We start from the raw sequence: 15,883 nt of genomic DNA, 5'->3' as shown, positions 1-15,883 counted from the left end.
GATTCGGATTCGTGGATTAGTAAATCAGCTCCCTAGTGTGATCTATAACAGGAACTGCCTATTCTTTCTAAAGCTACCTATTCACAGTAGAGCTCTCCTCTCATGGAGAGAGCTCGACAAAATGGCCTCTAGCCTCATGGCTGCTCAGCCTTTTATATCCACAGTGCCACCTAATGGCCAAACTGTGGAAATGCACAAGAGGTCATGCTATGACCCAGGAACAAGGGACTTACTTCCCATTATATTAAGGACCCTTATAGCTGTCTAGAGAACTAGGGGACCACAGAGTGGGAAAAGGCATAATTTACCAGTTCCCTACACAGGTATGGGACCTGTAATCCTGAATGCTCGGGAACTGGGGTTTTCCGGATAATGGGTCTTACCATAATTTGGATCTCCATACCTAAAGTCTGCTAAAAAATTATTTAACCATTGACCATAAATCCAAAAGAAATGTTTTTCTTCCAGTAAGGATTCATTAAATGGTAGTTGGGATTAAGTGCAAGGTACTGTTTTATTATTACAGAGAAAACAGGAAATCATAAATAAATTGAATTATTTGATTAAAATGGAGTCTATACCTGTGTATATCTGTGCACAGAATATTAATTATTATTATTATTTATTATTAACATTTATTTATAAAGCACCAACATATTCTATATGTATATTTGCATTTTCTACTAATGAACTCCAGTATTCATAAATGAATAGCAAAAAAAGTGAAATAGCATAAAATCAACTAAGAAGGCACATTTTGAATGTGTATTTTCTAATAAAGAATGGGAATGAAAAAAATGTGTTAGTTAAGGTGGATATTGCACAGAAGGAGTTCATTTTTCCAAAAAGACATTCTAAATCCTTCTATAAAAAGGCATGAAGGCATTTTATCAGGTCTAAGATAGAGAACAAATGCTTGTGGTATTTTTTGTAAAAAGGACATGCTTTTCCTTATTAATAGGAGAAATGAAAGATAAGGGTACATATTTTCTTCATAAATGAAGGAAAACATGTTGAATCTATATGTGCTGCAAAATGTATTGTAAATGAGACATTCAGTTGAAAAGTAGGATAAATGGGAGAATTTCTCCAAATGTGACCAATTGTACTTCTATGATAGTTTATTGGGCCTTTAATCTAGTGGAATTTACCCTGTCATAATGCTACTGGCAAAAAAAGAAGACTGGGTTCGGCCAAGAAATAGTTTTTGTGATATGCATATATTTTAGATCAATTAACCAAAAAAAAGGGACACTCCCATCCTTTCTTAATAAATAAGTGAATATGTTTTTATTGGTGCCACTCCCAGAATTCCTGATCTTGTCTCAGAATCAGAAAAAAACAATAGGAGCTGCACACACACCCTTGTGACACAGGTGTTTAACTCATATTTTAGCGATTATTACCTCAATGTTTTAAAGGGTCTTCACCTCCTATCACGAGCCTTCAGGCAATACTGTTGTGCAGGTTTATTGAAGTTCCAACATAACCAACAACTTAATTATTAGATTGCTCTGAATTACATTAACTCAAGTTTTCATAACATACCTCCATAAAATAACCAAAATTGTTTTAGGTCACTTGATAACACAGGAACTTGGTTCATCTTTCAGCAAAGGTAGAAAAAGAAATCCAGCTCACTAATGATTCACTCAACATCTGCTGGGGCGTAGCATGTGTGCAAACCCCAATGATGTCAGAACCTGCTCCCCACACAGCAAGACCTTGGAAAGTTGTTTAATGAGAAAACAACAAGGAAACCTACATTTTTTTCGTACACTCTCATATAAACCATTTAAGGAAAACTACTCCGTATGAAACAATGGTGTGTCTGTAATAGCTGATTCTTAATTATTATTCTCGACCTTCATATCTGGAATTCTAATGTTACCATATCCTCACTGACAGAGTGGTCAACTGCAAAAGCAGTTGAGTGTTCCATGTAATGACACATTTAAGTTCCATTCAAATTGCTAACATATTAGAAGAAGGAAAAATCAGAAAGGTAGAAAGGCAAGGCATAACCAAAGGGATTCTCGAGGGGCAACAACAAATAAGTGACTGAGGAATTGCAGTGAGTGTTCGGTATGTAAAATCCAAGGGGTCCATATGTCCATAAATTTAGTTATAGTGACCTCTATATAGAGCTGTTTTGCAAATCATGATCAGTCCAGGGTGGCACACCTGGGAATCGTGTCTACTTCAGGAAATGTAGATTTCTTCACTACCTTCCTAACTAATTAAACTTCACATGCTTGATGGTTATTCTGTTGCAAATTTCTTGGGGCAGTAGTGGCCCACCATTGAAACCTTGCCCTGGGTTCACTGCTGCCTAAAAGCAGCCCTTCCTCTATAAATGCCTTTATCTGCCCCATTAAGGCTGTCCCTTAGACAAGAGTCCATTTGGTAAACTTAGAACATTAAATAGAACATTAATATCAATAAAAATGTTACCCTTTTTCATTTGACTCTGTGAGATACACTAAGACAGGGATCCCCAACCATTTATACCTGTGAGCCACATTTAAATGGAAAAAATGTTGGGAAGCAACACAAGCATGAAAAAGGTTCCTGGGGGTGCAGATAAGAGCTATAATTGGCTACTTAATAGCCCCTATGTGGACTGGCAGCCTACAAAAGGCTTTGTTTGGCATTATACTTGTTTTTTATGCAACCAAAACCTGCCCCCTTACCAGAAATTCAAAAATGAGCACCTGCTTTGTGGCCACTGGGAGCAACATCCAAGGGGTTGGTGAACAACATGTTGCTCTTGAGCCACTGGTTGGGGATCACTGCACTAAGAAATGATATCACTCCCAAAAAAGGGTGAATCATTGCCCAGCATGCCAAGATGAAGAACAGAGTGCCAAGCTTACTAAAATAGCAGTAATTCATACCCTTTACACTTATGTGAAGTAACAAGAATCAGTCTACTGTTTTCTCATATTTTGTTAAATAAACATTTTATTATTAGATGAATATATAGAATGTTTTCATTTTACGACTTTGGAATATTTGTCCATAAGGCCACTATATAACTGCTGCTCACAAAATCTTCAGCCAGCAGTTGTTTTTAAATACCAGTTCCCATCACCCTCAGTGAGGCCTTTGATCATAGAGTGTGATAGGAGTTAAAGGTTAAAAGCTTACATTCCATGGATTCCACTCTCTCCCATACAGCATATTAATTTTTCTTCTGACTAAACTAAAATGACTATTCTGTGGTATTATAATATGTGTTAAGTAATTTTTTTCTTGAGTAAATTCAACATAATACTGCAGCAGACATGGTGATATTTGGAATTTATTTGAAAATATAGAATAATGCATTCTGTTAGAAATAGTCACAGCTGACCTATGACACATATCACCAAAGCTGAGTACTGTTATGTCTGGTTCTGAGCTGCAGTGCAGATGGGCTGTAACTGTGTGGGATTTTATAAAACTCTAATAAGAAATACATTTTGTGAATAGTGGGCGCTTTGCAAAGAGAGAGATGGGTCTTTATTACATCCCTTCTTTTTCCAATTGTCTCATTTCCGATATTTATGTTAGGCAGGCAACTGTGATTTATCACTTTTACCCTGAAAGACCAAAGTTTCAGTCGGAACATTGGAGAGCTTTAAATACACCCAAATCTGTGATGCCAGTTGAAAACAGAGACCTATGGTTTTTGGTCTCCATTACTACTAATGTTATTACTGTAGTTAACTTTGCCACCCCAGATGTCTGAAAATCTATGACTGGAACATATTTAAAAGTTCATTCCCTATCCATGAATAACAATGTTGTATAGTCACAAAACCAGCTTTGTGACTGCTCACTGAAAGGGAACTTAGCAGAATATATGTTCTGTGGACCAAGAAGCATAGCATCTGTTAATGTTAATTTATACAGGCAGAATTTCAAAAGTCTCACAATCAAGTGTTAATGCCATTTACAGGAAAGCAGAGACAAATACCACTTATTACAGATAGACATTCTATGTATGACAACATTTACGTCAGTATAACCACTAGCTGAAGTAAACCTATATGGGGGAAGCATGGGTTCAATGGCTATATTTGAATACTCTACTATGTGTACTTATATATCCTTGCATTACTTGTTGTATATATATAACAAATTATTTACTTAGAACCAAGAACAGCCCTTTATATTGGCATCAAGCAGTTCTAGATTGTTTTACTTAGAACAAAATTACTCTTCAAAATAATGAACTGAAAAAAAAGTGTAAAAAATGCAGAGTGCCATTTTCAGCAAAATGATATGGAGTTAGTCAGCGTAAAGATGATCATTTTGTTGGACACTGTGGGCACTGCAAATGGCAAATAAAAAGTGTGTATATTTCAAACAATTGCAGGTGTTCATATAAATGTACAAGATTTGCCCCTAACAACTTTAAATCCCTAGTAACCAAAGCAGACTTTAGTAGTCAATTTATTTAGAATGATGACTGCCAGAATCTGTTGAACTTTTCCTTGTTTATGCATAGCGCTGATGATGTTTAAACAGCATAAAAGAATAGTATAAGGAGACAGTTCTTAAAGGATTGCCAGTACACTGTGAATAACGAAGTATGAGTCTTGTAACTGTTGACAAATCTCTATAAATATTATTTGTTTGTTTGGTCGCCATTGAAATAATAAGACAGTAATTAATAGCAGCTATAAGAGTTCAGTAGAAAAATCAACATCAAAGCTAATTGTAAAGAGATGTATGAAAATGCAAGAAGATGAAATAAAGCAACAGTTGTCTTCAGCGGTAATTACTGTGCTCGTTGGCCTGTTTTACACTTCAGATCTGTGACTGCCATCCATTTATAGGCTAATTAGTGCGGTGTTAGAGCCTCTTAGTACCTAAGTATGAAATTCTAACACCACAACCTCTTTGTTATTAGATACATTCTGGTTCCATTTTATGCCTACCATGATTTAATCTAATGGGTTATTCAATATTGGCTAGCACCTGTCATGCTATCCCAAGCATGCCATCATTTACTTGTACAGGAACCGCAGCTCACCTCCTGAAACAGTTTAGAAAGAATACTGCTGTAATCTTCAAACCTCTAAAAAGAACCGTTTCAAGTTCTCCTTAAAACACGCCATGATGTCTGTAGAAGTCCAAAGTTAAAGAACTGTGAAATAATTTGCTTTCTTTTCAGTGTATATTTAAATGTGCCTAGGGCCTGGCATCCTGCCCAGATGTTTAGAATGTGTTTGATTCCTTTACAGCAAATCTGCTTGATAACATGCTGCTAAGAAGTTCTGCAAAGCTAAATGTGGACAGCAGGAAGGAAGACACAGAAAGCACAGCTCCCGCTCCGCCGCAGAAGATGCTGGCATGTTACTGCCATCACCACTGTCCAGAAGACTCTTTCAATAACACCTGCTGGTTGGTACATTCTATGTACATTGCATAATTATCATACCTATCCAGATGTGTTAAGTGGGTTAAACTTAGATTATAAGATGTAATACTGTAAGATTTTCTATTTACTGTACCCTACTTTTGAGATCCTTTTTGCCTTTTCTTAACATTGACCATACTTGTGCTGGAGATGCTAGTAATAAATCCCAGAAATCATCTCAGATTCAGGCTGTATACATATTGCGTTCATTCTATTGAATCCATAAAAATATCTTTACTAGATAGATTTCATAGAATTGGTCTGCCACTACCGACAGGACTGGGAGCCAATAGTAAATTCTGCTAAATAATAAAGTCTGCTTGCTACAGAGAAGTCATGCACCTTCCCTTTAAAGAAACAGCTGGTCATTTTCCATTGGTGATGATCCATTTAGTACACAGTATGGCTCATGGCTATCAGAATTTAGGGATAATGCATTGAATCAATTAGCCAACTGATTAGTTTTTGCAGCAGTTTTAAAGATACTTAGTAGTTTTAGAGTGATGGCACACAGCATGGCAGAAGCACCCAAAGTCTCCCCATGCCATCTCCCATTGACCTGAATAGGAAAATGGCAGGTACTGCATCTCAAGAAAATATTTTTTTTACATATCAGAAATCTATCAGTTGGTTGAATTGAGCTGTTTTTCTTATTACAATACCTTTACAAATGTAGAACTACTCTGGGATACCAGCCAAGCCAGGATTTAGCTTGTCTGAAGTGTTCTGTGCCATGTCCAGAAGTACCCTAATACCAAGCAGAACATTCTTATGGTGTTTTATAGGGTGTTAACATCATTATTAATGGAGAAAACTTGAAAGTTTGTTTCAAATAGGATTATTATGGCATAAAAAATAAAGTGAGAGGGAAAAAATTCTTTTCTTAATTTTGTTCAGGTGGAAATAGTAGGCCAAGCATTTGCCTGTGTGCAGTATGTCTGTCTCTGCTCTTAGTATGGAACCAGTCACTCAGCCCTGTAACACACTCTTTGCACTTGTCATATACAATCCATGCTCTTGTTTTAGGTACCCGGACCAAGTTTGACTTTGAATTGAAATGTTGGTAATGAGGCATGGAGAACAGGCAGCCCACATACAGCTTGTGGCTTGACCATATAGACTGTATTATATTATGCCCATTTGCATTTATTTTATCCTTTAGCATTCTGAAATATTTAGCCATCTCACGAAAGATCCGTAACTTGAATTATAAAAATGTGTTATTCTGGGTTTTATTAATACTGTATGTTCATAAATAATTGTTTTACAATGCTGATGTGAAATGTACTTTTCTATATCTATACATAACGATATAGATGATGATTAGAGTTTTCTGTGAGTGCCGTAATCACAGAAAGGTGAACTCCTGCTGACCATACTAAAACAAACAGCTATAAATACACTCACAGATTGAAGAACTGAGACTAAAATCAGCCTGTTTACTTTTTCAAAGTTCTGTTTCTTAGCCAATGTCATATATGAATGAAAGATTCACTTCAGCAGCATCTTATTCATCATTCTCCAGCTCTTCTTATCCACCTGAAAGAGAAAGTTTTGATTTTTTTAAAAAGATTTACCTGAAGCTAGCCGCTAATAAACTGATTTTATTTATCAGTGTGCTGCCTGCAGTAATGCTTCCTGGTCCAGTTATAAAAGCATAGATCCTTTTGTGGTCTTGCAGTATTTTGGTAACCAGGCAACATTCTTGATCTTAGCAGTTGATTAAACATTTAGTTGCTCTTGAGGCCTTGGTGTCCCAATAAGTCATACAACATGCTATATCGTTTGCAGGAGAGAAGTCATGAATCTAGTACTTTCTGGCTGTAGAATAAAAAGTGAATGTATCTGAAATGAACATGAAACATAAAGTAGAACATTCAGAAGAACTGAGAGCATTGAATTCAGAGCTTAAAAGAATGTAGACACTGCCACGAACATGATCACGTTACATTAAGTCAAGCTATTATTAGCCTCATCAATTATTTCTAAAGTGTCTTCATATTTTGCCATTCTATGTATTTGAAGTATTAATTACAAATTATAGGTAGATAAAGACTCATAGTCAAGGCGCTGTAGGTTTAAAGTTGGTTTTGGGGAACTTACATTGGTATCATGTTCTATAATGACCTTTCCCCCCCCCCCCCTTTTGCTGGATTACAGCACTGTGTGTATATATAGTAAACATGTTGCTTTTCAAAGGAGGTCCATCTAAAAAGATCCAGAATCATTTATTTTTTCCCTAATATAAAATAATTCATCATGATCGAGAAGCGTGTATTTTCAGATAAACCAGGTGAAAAATATAATAAATATCATCTATTATTCTCATTGTGTCTATAGATGAATATTTAATTACATGCCATTACTACTCATAATGTGTCCTTTAGCTAATTAGTAAGAGAACTGTTGTTTATTTCATGAACTGTTTGTTCTCCCTATCAATTATAAATAAGATTATTGCCTTCATCACTTACATATCCAAAACATGAACACTTCAATGTCAAAGTAACACAGTTTCTTTTATATTTGCTGCATTCCCCAGCATTGCACCAATCTCCTTCCTATACAAGGCACAATGCTTTGGAGTAGACCATATCCATAAAGGCTGATGCGGAAGGAAGAAGACAAATATTAACAGAACATCTGGCTCTGTTTATTGTTTCGCAACTGTTGTTGCTTCAGTAGTAACTCCATAATCTGGCTGTGAATGTTGAGTTGGCTGTTCCTACTCTACTCCGTCTCCTACAACTTGTACACTTGTTAGCATGAAATCTTTTGATGAGATTATCAATGTTTTGAATTCACCTTAAACCCTGTTAATACTGAGATCATAAACAAATATAGTCTGTATCTATATTTTATGGATGCCAATGTACAACCCTTTGTACAAGTTTAGCAGTATTTTTGGCAAGGCCAAAAGACTCCTATCGTGATTATGATACAGGTATGGGTGGGGATAGGAAAAGGAGAATGCTAGATATATTTTTGGAAACATTCTGTTATTATTGCTTAGTTGAATCGTAGATACCAAAAGTCAGTTGACTGTAGATGCAAAACCCTCCTATGTAATTTAGGAACAGACTTATCTCATTTCAAAATATAGTTGACTGATGGAATGGGGTACCTCCTATTATTCCTCCTGTAGGGAGCTGTGTGGTGTCACCGAGTGATGAAGCATCTTGACCAGTCTCACAGAGCTGACTGAGCCAACATGTTAACTAGACAGAATACAGTTTCTGGCCTTGATTCACTGCTTAATCATCTCCACATGTCAAGCTGTAGAAAACTCCATGCATTTTATTTCTAGCAAAACTTCTTATATTTGCATAATCAATTTATAGCAAATTCCAATGTTTTTGCAGCATGCTGTACATTATAATGTGTAAAACAACAGTAAAAAAGAGGATTAGTGAATCTTGTTAACGCCCAACACCATTAATTGAAGATTGATGACACAACATTTACTTTAGTTTACATGATGAAGGAACAAAATCACAAACAAAGAAGGTTTAGCTCATTTTACAGGACTCGAGACCACACATTTGAGTGAGTTTTTAACCAGCTTGAAATTCTTTGCCAAAAAGGCAATGGTACTGGAAGGCATTTATAGGAGACACAGCTTTAAATCTGGCTTGCAGAAATGGAAGCATTATATTGCTTCAAGCATCTTCAAGATGATTATATAATGTTGAATGATACATTTCCAAATGGTAGGTCTGTGCTTTACAGTAAATTAAATGTAAAGAGACTATAAATGCTTTTGGATTCTCCCAGTCTGAACATGTAATACTTTTAAGGGCCATTCACCGAAGCATTTTGATAATAATAGCTCCTATAAGTTAATAAGTTAATAGTTCTGTGCCCCCTTCTCCCTTTGTCATGGTCTGGCTTTCAAAGTAATATATTCCTTTTTAAAAGGCTATTTCACTGTCTAAATGCTTTTTTCTAGTTCAGTAAGATTCATATGGCACACCAATTGGACTTTTTGCAGTTGCTTTATATTTTTGGATGTTTTTCTAAGATTCAGTTCTCAAAGTTCATTTTCTGTCATCTTGTTTCTCATGGCATCTCAGTGACAGAGGAGCTTGGCAACTCTCTAAACTGTTACATTTATATCTATATATTAGTTGATACATTTCTTAAGTTAAGACCTACTGAGCATGCTTTTTGACGATTACAGTTCCTATATTGTAATATTCCTCTGATTTTACTTAGAAATGTATGAACTAATTAGCAAATTTTTATTTTTAAAAATGCTAAAAAAAATTAAAAAATAGCTACCAGTTAAAAATATTCATGATTACTGGTATACTGTTGAACAATTGAACTGAAAGAAGTGTTTAGAAGGTGAACACCATTACATTTATTACCCTCTCTCTCAGATGAGCCATTCCAGTAGGTGGAGGAAGGGGACAAAGGAACTGGAACTCTGAAGACACAGAGTGACGACTTTTTCAAGATTGACTGTGTCACAAAAGCTAAAAATCTGACAATTCACCAGATAAATCTTGCTGAGATCATGTACAAGTCAATGGCAGATATCTTGTCCCGTCACTGGTTGACCCTTCTTTTGTAGAGGTTTCGAATTTTTTGACGCTTTTTTTTATGCGCCAATTCGAAAAAGTAAAGGTTTTGATTCAACAATTCGAAAACGTTGCAGTTTTGCAACTTTTTCCCACACAGACTTTTTCAGTTCACACTTTAAAGTGAATGTAAGACATGGGAATGAGTTTATTTTAATTTTTAAAAATAAAAAAAATGAGAATTGTGCCATGGAGTTACCCATGGATAGATCAGTCTGCAGAAACACATGGGTTGCAGGGAGCAAATGCATGTAACTGCTGCCTGACCTGGGCTCTAAATGACTCAAACAATGTTATTTTTGTTGTGAGCAAGTCACTAAACACTGCACCTAATAAGGAACCATTTCCTGATGTAGTTAATTTGTGCAAGAAGCTGAAACTATTGCTTAACCAGGTGTAGCTGTCATTACAAGGCCTTATTAACTGCTTCACCCTTCATCTCTGTATCTTATGGATATGTGTACATTTCTCCTGTGCACATCTTATTAAACTTGATGTTAAATAGCACAGAGATGAATAGATTGTTGAGATGATGGGCAAAAGTACAGTGGAATGTTACTCACAATGTTAACTACTTTGGAATCCCACATACTGACAACATTGTTTCTCCAGCAGAGAACCACTGAAATTAGTACAATTTAGAACCTTGCCAATGTTTCACCTATTTCTACATCCATAACACATTGAAATTGCTTAGCTCACTATACTTGTCTATAAGTAAATCAGCAGCAGCAGTTATAAAGTCATTGGACTGCCTTATAGTTTTCCCAAGGTCTACCAATAGTCTTCCTCACATTTCCATGCTGTACACCACTGTTGACACGTTGGAATCCAATTCATAACATATGGTAAAAAGGGCAGAACTCTTTCTCTCTTCTTTCAATAATTTGCTGTTGTGAAGTACTGAACAACAGCATAGGATTGGAATGCATAGAATTTTTTTGGTTTGTCTTTAGTATTTAGTCCAATAAATAAAGAGGTAAATCAAATAACTGAACATTGTGCAATGTAAGAAAACCACCCGAAGAAAATTCAAGCAATGGATGTTAAAGGGGAAGTTCACCTTTATCTATTCTTAGCAACTTTTCAAGTGGTCTTTATTTTTTTATGGTTTTTGAATTATTTGCCTTTCATTTCTGTCTGTTTCCAGAGAAATATTTTTATATTTTGATGTTTTTCAGAGTTTAGCCAAACAAATGCAGAAGAAAACCTCCACGTTTAGACAAATTTGAAAAGTTGAATGTTCTCTATTAAAATACACTGGAATCAAAGGAAATATTGACTATTTTAAAAAAAAAATCTAATTCTGCATATGTATCTGACAGGACTGATGGCTATTGCTTTACTATCGTGGAAGAAGATGAATCTGGCCTTCCCGTAGTCACTTCTGGCTGCTTGGGATTAGAGGGATCTGACTTCCAATGTAGGGTAAGTAAATGCCAACAAACAAAGCCACTGTGTTTAATGTGACAATGTTCTATCTAAAAACTGTTCTAGAGGACAACGTCTGTACACCTGTTTCCTATTATTTGGTAATCAGATCCCCACACTAACATGGTAGTCTTTCACTCTCTTTTATTGGTAAGAAGATACAGTTCCTTTTGGTAATACAGGATAAAGGCTCATTTCCATAACATCACTGTATGTAGTGTAAGTGTTTAAATGACAAAGAGGCATCCTGTTGCACAGCTGCACATAGTGTGTGTGATTGAATAGATTAAGCACAATGAGACGATCTGGGAACTTGGTTTAAAATCTCATTGCTGCTGGAAATACAAGTAACATGGTTCTGGTTCTATAAGTATCAAAGAAGTTAATCATTGCAGGAGATAATAAGGACATCTGTGTTCCTGACTTGCTTTGGAATGCAGTCATGTAGGACTTCCATTTCATATTTCATAATAAGAATCATATGCACTTTCGACCTTATTAGATTTCAGCACAATTATGAATTCAGTGCATGAAAGATATAGTAAAATTGTTGCCTTTGTGTCATTTCCCACACCCCATGCTGGATCATCCCTTTATATTCCAGCTGGCTTTTATTATGATGTGTTTGTCCATGTGTGGTCATGGGAGGAATTTATTCAGTTCCTGCTCACGTCTTTTCAAAGAACAATGGTCACATGACGTAGCACTGGTTTGAGACTAAAAGATATAAAGAAGGCTATGAATTAAACACTGTCTGGTTAGCGAGGCAGTATATTTATAGATGAATATATGAGTGGTCTAAATGAACATATGAAATACAGTTGTGAATTGATTAAAAATGGCTAGGTTTCAAAATAAATGATGTTGCCATACACACATCAAAGTTAAAAGCATGGGTTTTATTTGATGTTTCATATATATATATATATTTTTTTTTCCCCCATAGTAGCATCACTTTCATTCCTACCAACTCCTAAAGGTTGTTTTAATTGCAGGATACACCAATACCCCATCAGCGGAGATCAATTGAATGTTGCACCGATGAAGACTTTTGTAACAGAGATCTCCATCCCACATTACCTCCTCTTAAAAAACCAGGTAAGCTAAGACCCAGAAATTTCTGCTATTCATTTTTTACTTATTGTGTATGATACCAAAGTTTCAGGGCCCTTCCTCGAGCCTGAGGAAAAGCTTAAATATGTGAACATTGAGTGAATAAACTACTGGCAAGTTGGAACTACAGAATACTATACTATATGGTGTGTATTTTAACCCTAATTCAACAGAGACCCTAATTTTACAGATAATTAACAAACTTAAAATGTATTAAAAGTCACTCCAAAGAGAGAACAAAATTCACTGAGATCATGATGCCTTCATGTGTTTATTCCTACTGAACTTAACCTTTAGCGCCAGGAACTGTTTAATGTTCATAAGGCCAGAAAACCTGATAAATGTGGGGCCTTTTGAAAAAAAATTATGTGAAATCTATAATGTCGCCACTATTACTTTGGTTGGATTGTAATGGCTCTCGATGGTGAATGCAAATGTTTTCTCTCTAATGATCTTGGAAGCTGAAAGTTCACCGGTGTGACCTATACGTTGTGTTATAATATTAGGCCTGGTTTCCAGACCCACAAACACAAATATACAATACATATATATAGTGGAGGTTTTGTGTATTCTTTATTTACATGCCGAGTGGAAACATTGATAATCTTGAGATTGCTGGGGGAAGTGAATGTAAATTGAGCAGAATATAAACAGTCTTGTGGATTGTATTTTGTGATGCAAGAGAACATCTGAAAGTATTTTCCAAATGAAAATGTGGGACATACCTCAAAGGGGTGAAGGGGTCGGTTACTTCCCCCAGCTGCAGGTCAGCTGTAATTAACCTTTACTTTAAAGTTACTATTATAAGGGAACAAACTAGCAGCTTCTGGGAATGTGCACCAATACAAACCAAACCAAATTTGTTCATATAATACATCTTAATTAAATGTGTTTTTTCTTGATGGGAAATAAGTCAACTTATTTTAGTGTCTGTATGGAGGATATACTAATAAAGGTATTTCATCATGTCAATAAAGCTACGCATTGCCACCAATAAGATCTTTAAAATTGCTTTTAACTCACAAATAGACCAATCAATAAGTTCTGGTTGTTGCTATAGGAAACTGTACTGGTGCAAAACACCTAACACATATTTTGGTTAAGAAATGTCTGTATTTTAAACACTTTAGTACTCATTTTAAAAAAGGGGGCAAGTTTTCTTTTTGCACTTTGATATTTGCGTTCATAGAATGGAATGCAAAGCTTGCACCTCTTTCTATGGGACTAGGCCAGTTGGGCCAGTTCTAGTAATGAGCCAATTATTCATTATACTACTATATTGATCATATCAGTTATGTTTGTGGTCCACTCTATTTAATTCACGTTTATAAAGAGTTACACACAGCTATGCATTTCTTACAGTACAGAGACAGTACAGACAAAGAGACTACAATGCAAGTAAATTAAAGTGCAAGTAAAATGTAAAAGATCTTACCTATTCATTCCTAGAATATATGGCCAGTGAGTAACTTCACTCTCCTGAGCCCCCCTCTATGTCATGTTAAAACAACCTCCTCCATTCTGCTCCCACAAGTGGATGGACCTGATCTCATAGTTGGAGGGTGTCAGGGGGATGATATTTTCTGCCCCGCCATCCCTAGGAGGGTCTGCTGCTACATTGTTACACCATCATCATCATTGTTTATTTATACAGTGCCAGTGAATTATGCAGTGCTTTACATTCATTTACAACAAACAGGGATCTTACAATAATTTAACAAACAAGAGTTTACAGAGTTAGAGTAGGATCAGAGGGCCCTACTCACAGAGCTTACAATCTAAAGGTTTAAGGGTCGCCTGTGTCTTTGCAATAATATTGTATAGACATTCATTGTTTTAAGACACCTGTGCATTCCGTAACTGTGAAGGCAACCATTTCCAGAAATTCCAACAAATTGAATCTGAATGATTAGGTTGGGGGAGGAATAGATTCACTGCTGTATAAAGACATTGTAAGTGGCAATGGTGGTGCCATGATGTCTGGCTCACAGACCAACTAGAATCTAAATGATACAGGAATTGTCTGAAGAAATATTTTATACATAGGCCAAGTTATCCACAGTGTACATTTATTTGCCATCTATTAAGGCACCGTGACCATTTCATTACATGTTTATCTATCTCAGCATTCTGGATTCTGTGCTGTCCATTTTAACCCTTAAATGCCCAGCTTTTTAATATTTTATTGTTTTTGACAACAAGTTATAAATAAACAAAAGAACAGCTGGAAGAGACAGAAAGAAAGATCATAAAATGGGAGGTAGAAGATTAGAGGGTGATAAATTACTTTGAAGCTGTTTTGCATATTTATGTAAATTAAAAAGGCCCATGATCTCTTTACTACAGTATTATCATCTCTTAAACACAGGACCTATTATAAATGCTTCTTACATATTAAACCTGCTAACTCTGTCAAAGAGAACATTTCCCTATGGAGGTACAATACAATATTTTGGACTGAAATGCATCTGAGACTCTCTGTGCATGATCTCAGCTGACTTTGCTCTACACTCTATATATTTGCTAAAAAGGGATCTAATCGCCTGATACATGAAGTTATACCAATAGCTGCACAGAATGACAGCAGAAAAGACCTTAAACCTTAAAAAACCTTAAAGACCACTTAAAGACCACTAAAGTATAAATTGTGTTTACTACAGGGGAATGGCGGCATAGGTTTATCTTATTTTTGACATACCATTTTGTTAGTATAACTGGAGTATTCTATGCTTTTGACATTTGCCACCATGTCAACAAAGCAAGGTACTTGTTAGGGGATTGTAAAACTGCAAGAGGTCTGTGCTGACAATGCTTGTGTCCAGCCTGCTTTAGAACAAAATAGCCTTGGAGAAGATACAAACACACGGCACATTTTGCCCACTGCATTCCTCTCATGGATCTCAGTTTAAAATCAATTGTTTTTTTAAATGACAAAATCTTTCCTTATTTAAATTTCAGTCTTCTGTTACACTTATTAAAATGTTTCTAAATAAAGCATAAGAAAAAAATCATTAAGAGTCAAACACTTTTTAATTAAAATGCCTCATTTGCCGTTTTCTAGTTAAGAGCTAAAACCCTGACTTTGTTTAGCTGCATTTGCCATTTACCTGATTTAATTTGACATCTTAAACGGTTACAAACCACACATTTTAGAGTGAAGTGAGAACCATTAGAAAATGCTAAATTGTTAATAATCCATGAAATGGAGATTTCAGCCTCGATTCTATCACAAAGAAAACCAAACTCCCCAGCGGCTTCTTTATTTCTTCTCTTGCACACTTAGAGCCACAGCAAAGGTTAAAAACTGCTGCTGCAGTAAGCATTGACTGATGAGCCTTAGTATTGC

At 35.8% G+C, this 15,883-nt stretch overlaps 1 protein-coding gene across 6 annotated transcripts in view; it reads left to right on the top strand.

Annotated features, from left to right (window-relative positions):
* Positions 1-15,883, top strand: part of bmpr1b (bone morphogenetic protein receptor type 1B) — a 244,543-nt gene that overhangs the window by 211,612 nt on the left and 17,048 nt on the right. For all 6 annotated transcript variants that reach the window (XM_031902001.1, XM_012965653.3, XM_012965656.3 and 3 more), the window contains 3 exon segments: positions 5,235-5,394; positions 11,319-11,421; positions 12,420-12,522. In XM_031902001.1, the coding sequence (XP_031757861.1) occupies positions 5,235-5,394; positions 11,319-11,421; positions 12,420-12,522 (366 nt within the window).

Source organism: Xenopus tropicalis, chromosome 1, assembly GCF_000004195.4.
Source record: "Xenopus tropicalis strain Nigerian chromosome 1, UCB_Xtro_10.0, whole genome shotgun sequence".
NCBI lineage: Eukaryota > Metazoa > Chordata > Amphibia > Anura > Pipidae > Xenopus > Xenopus tropicalis.
The sequence above is the reverse complement of the archived record's forward strand: the minus strand, read 5'-3'. Positions and strand labels throughout refer to the sequence as shown.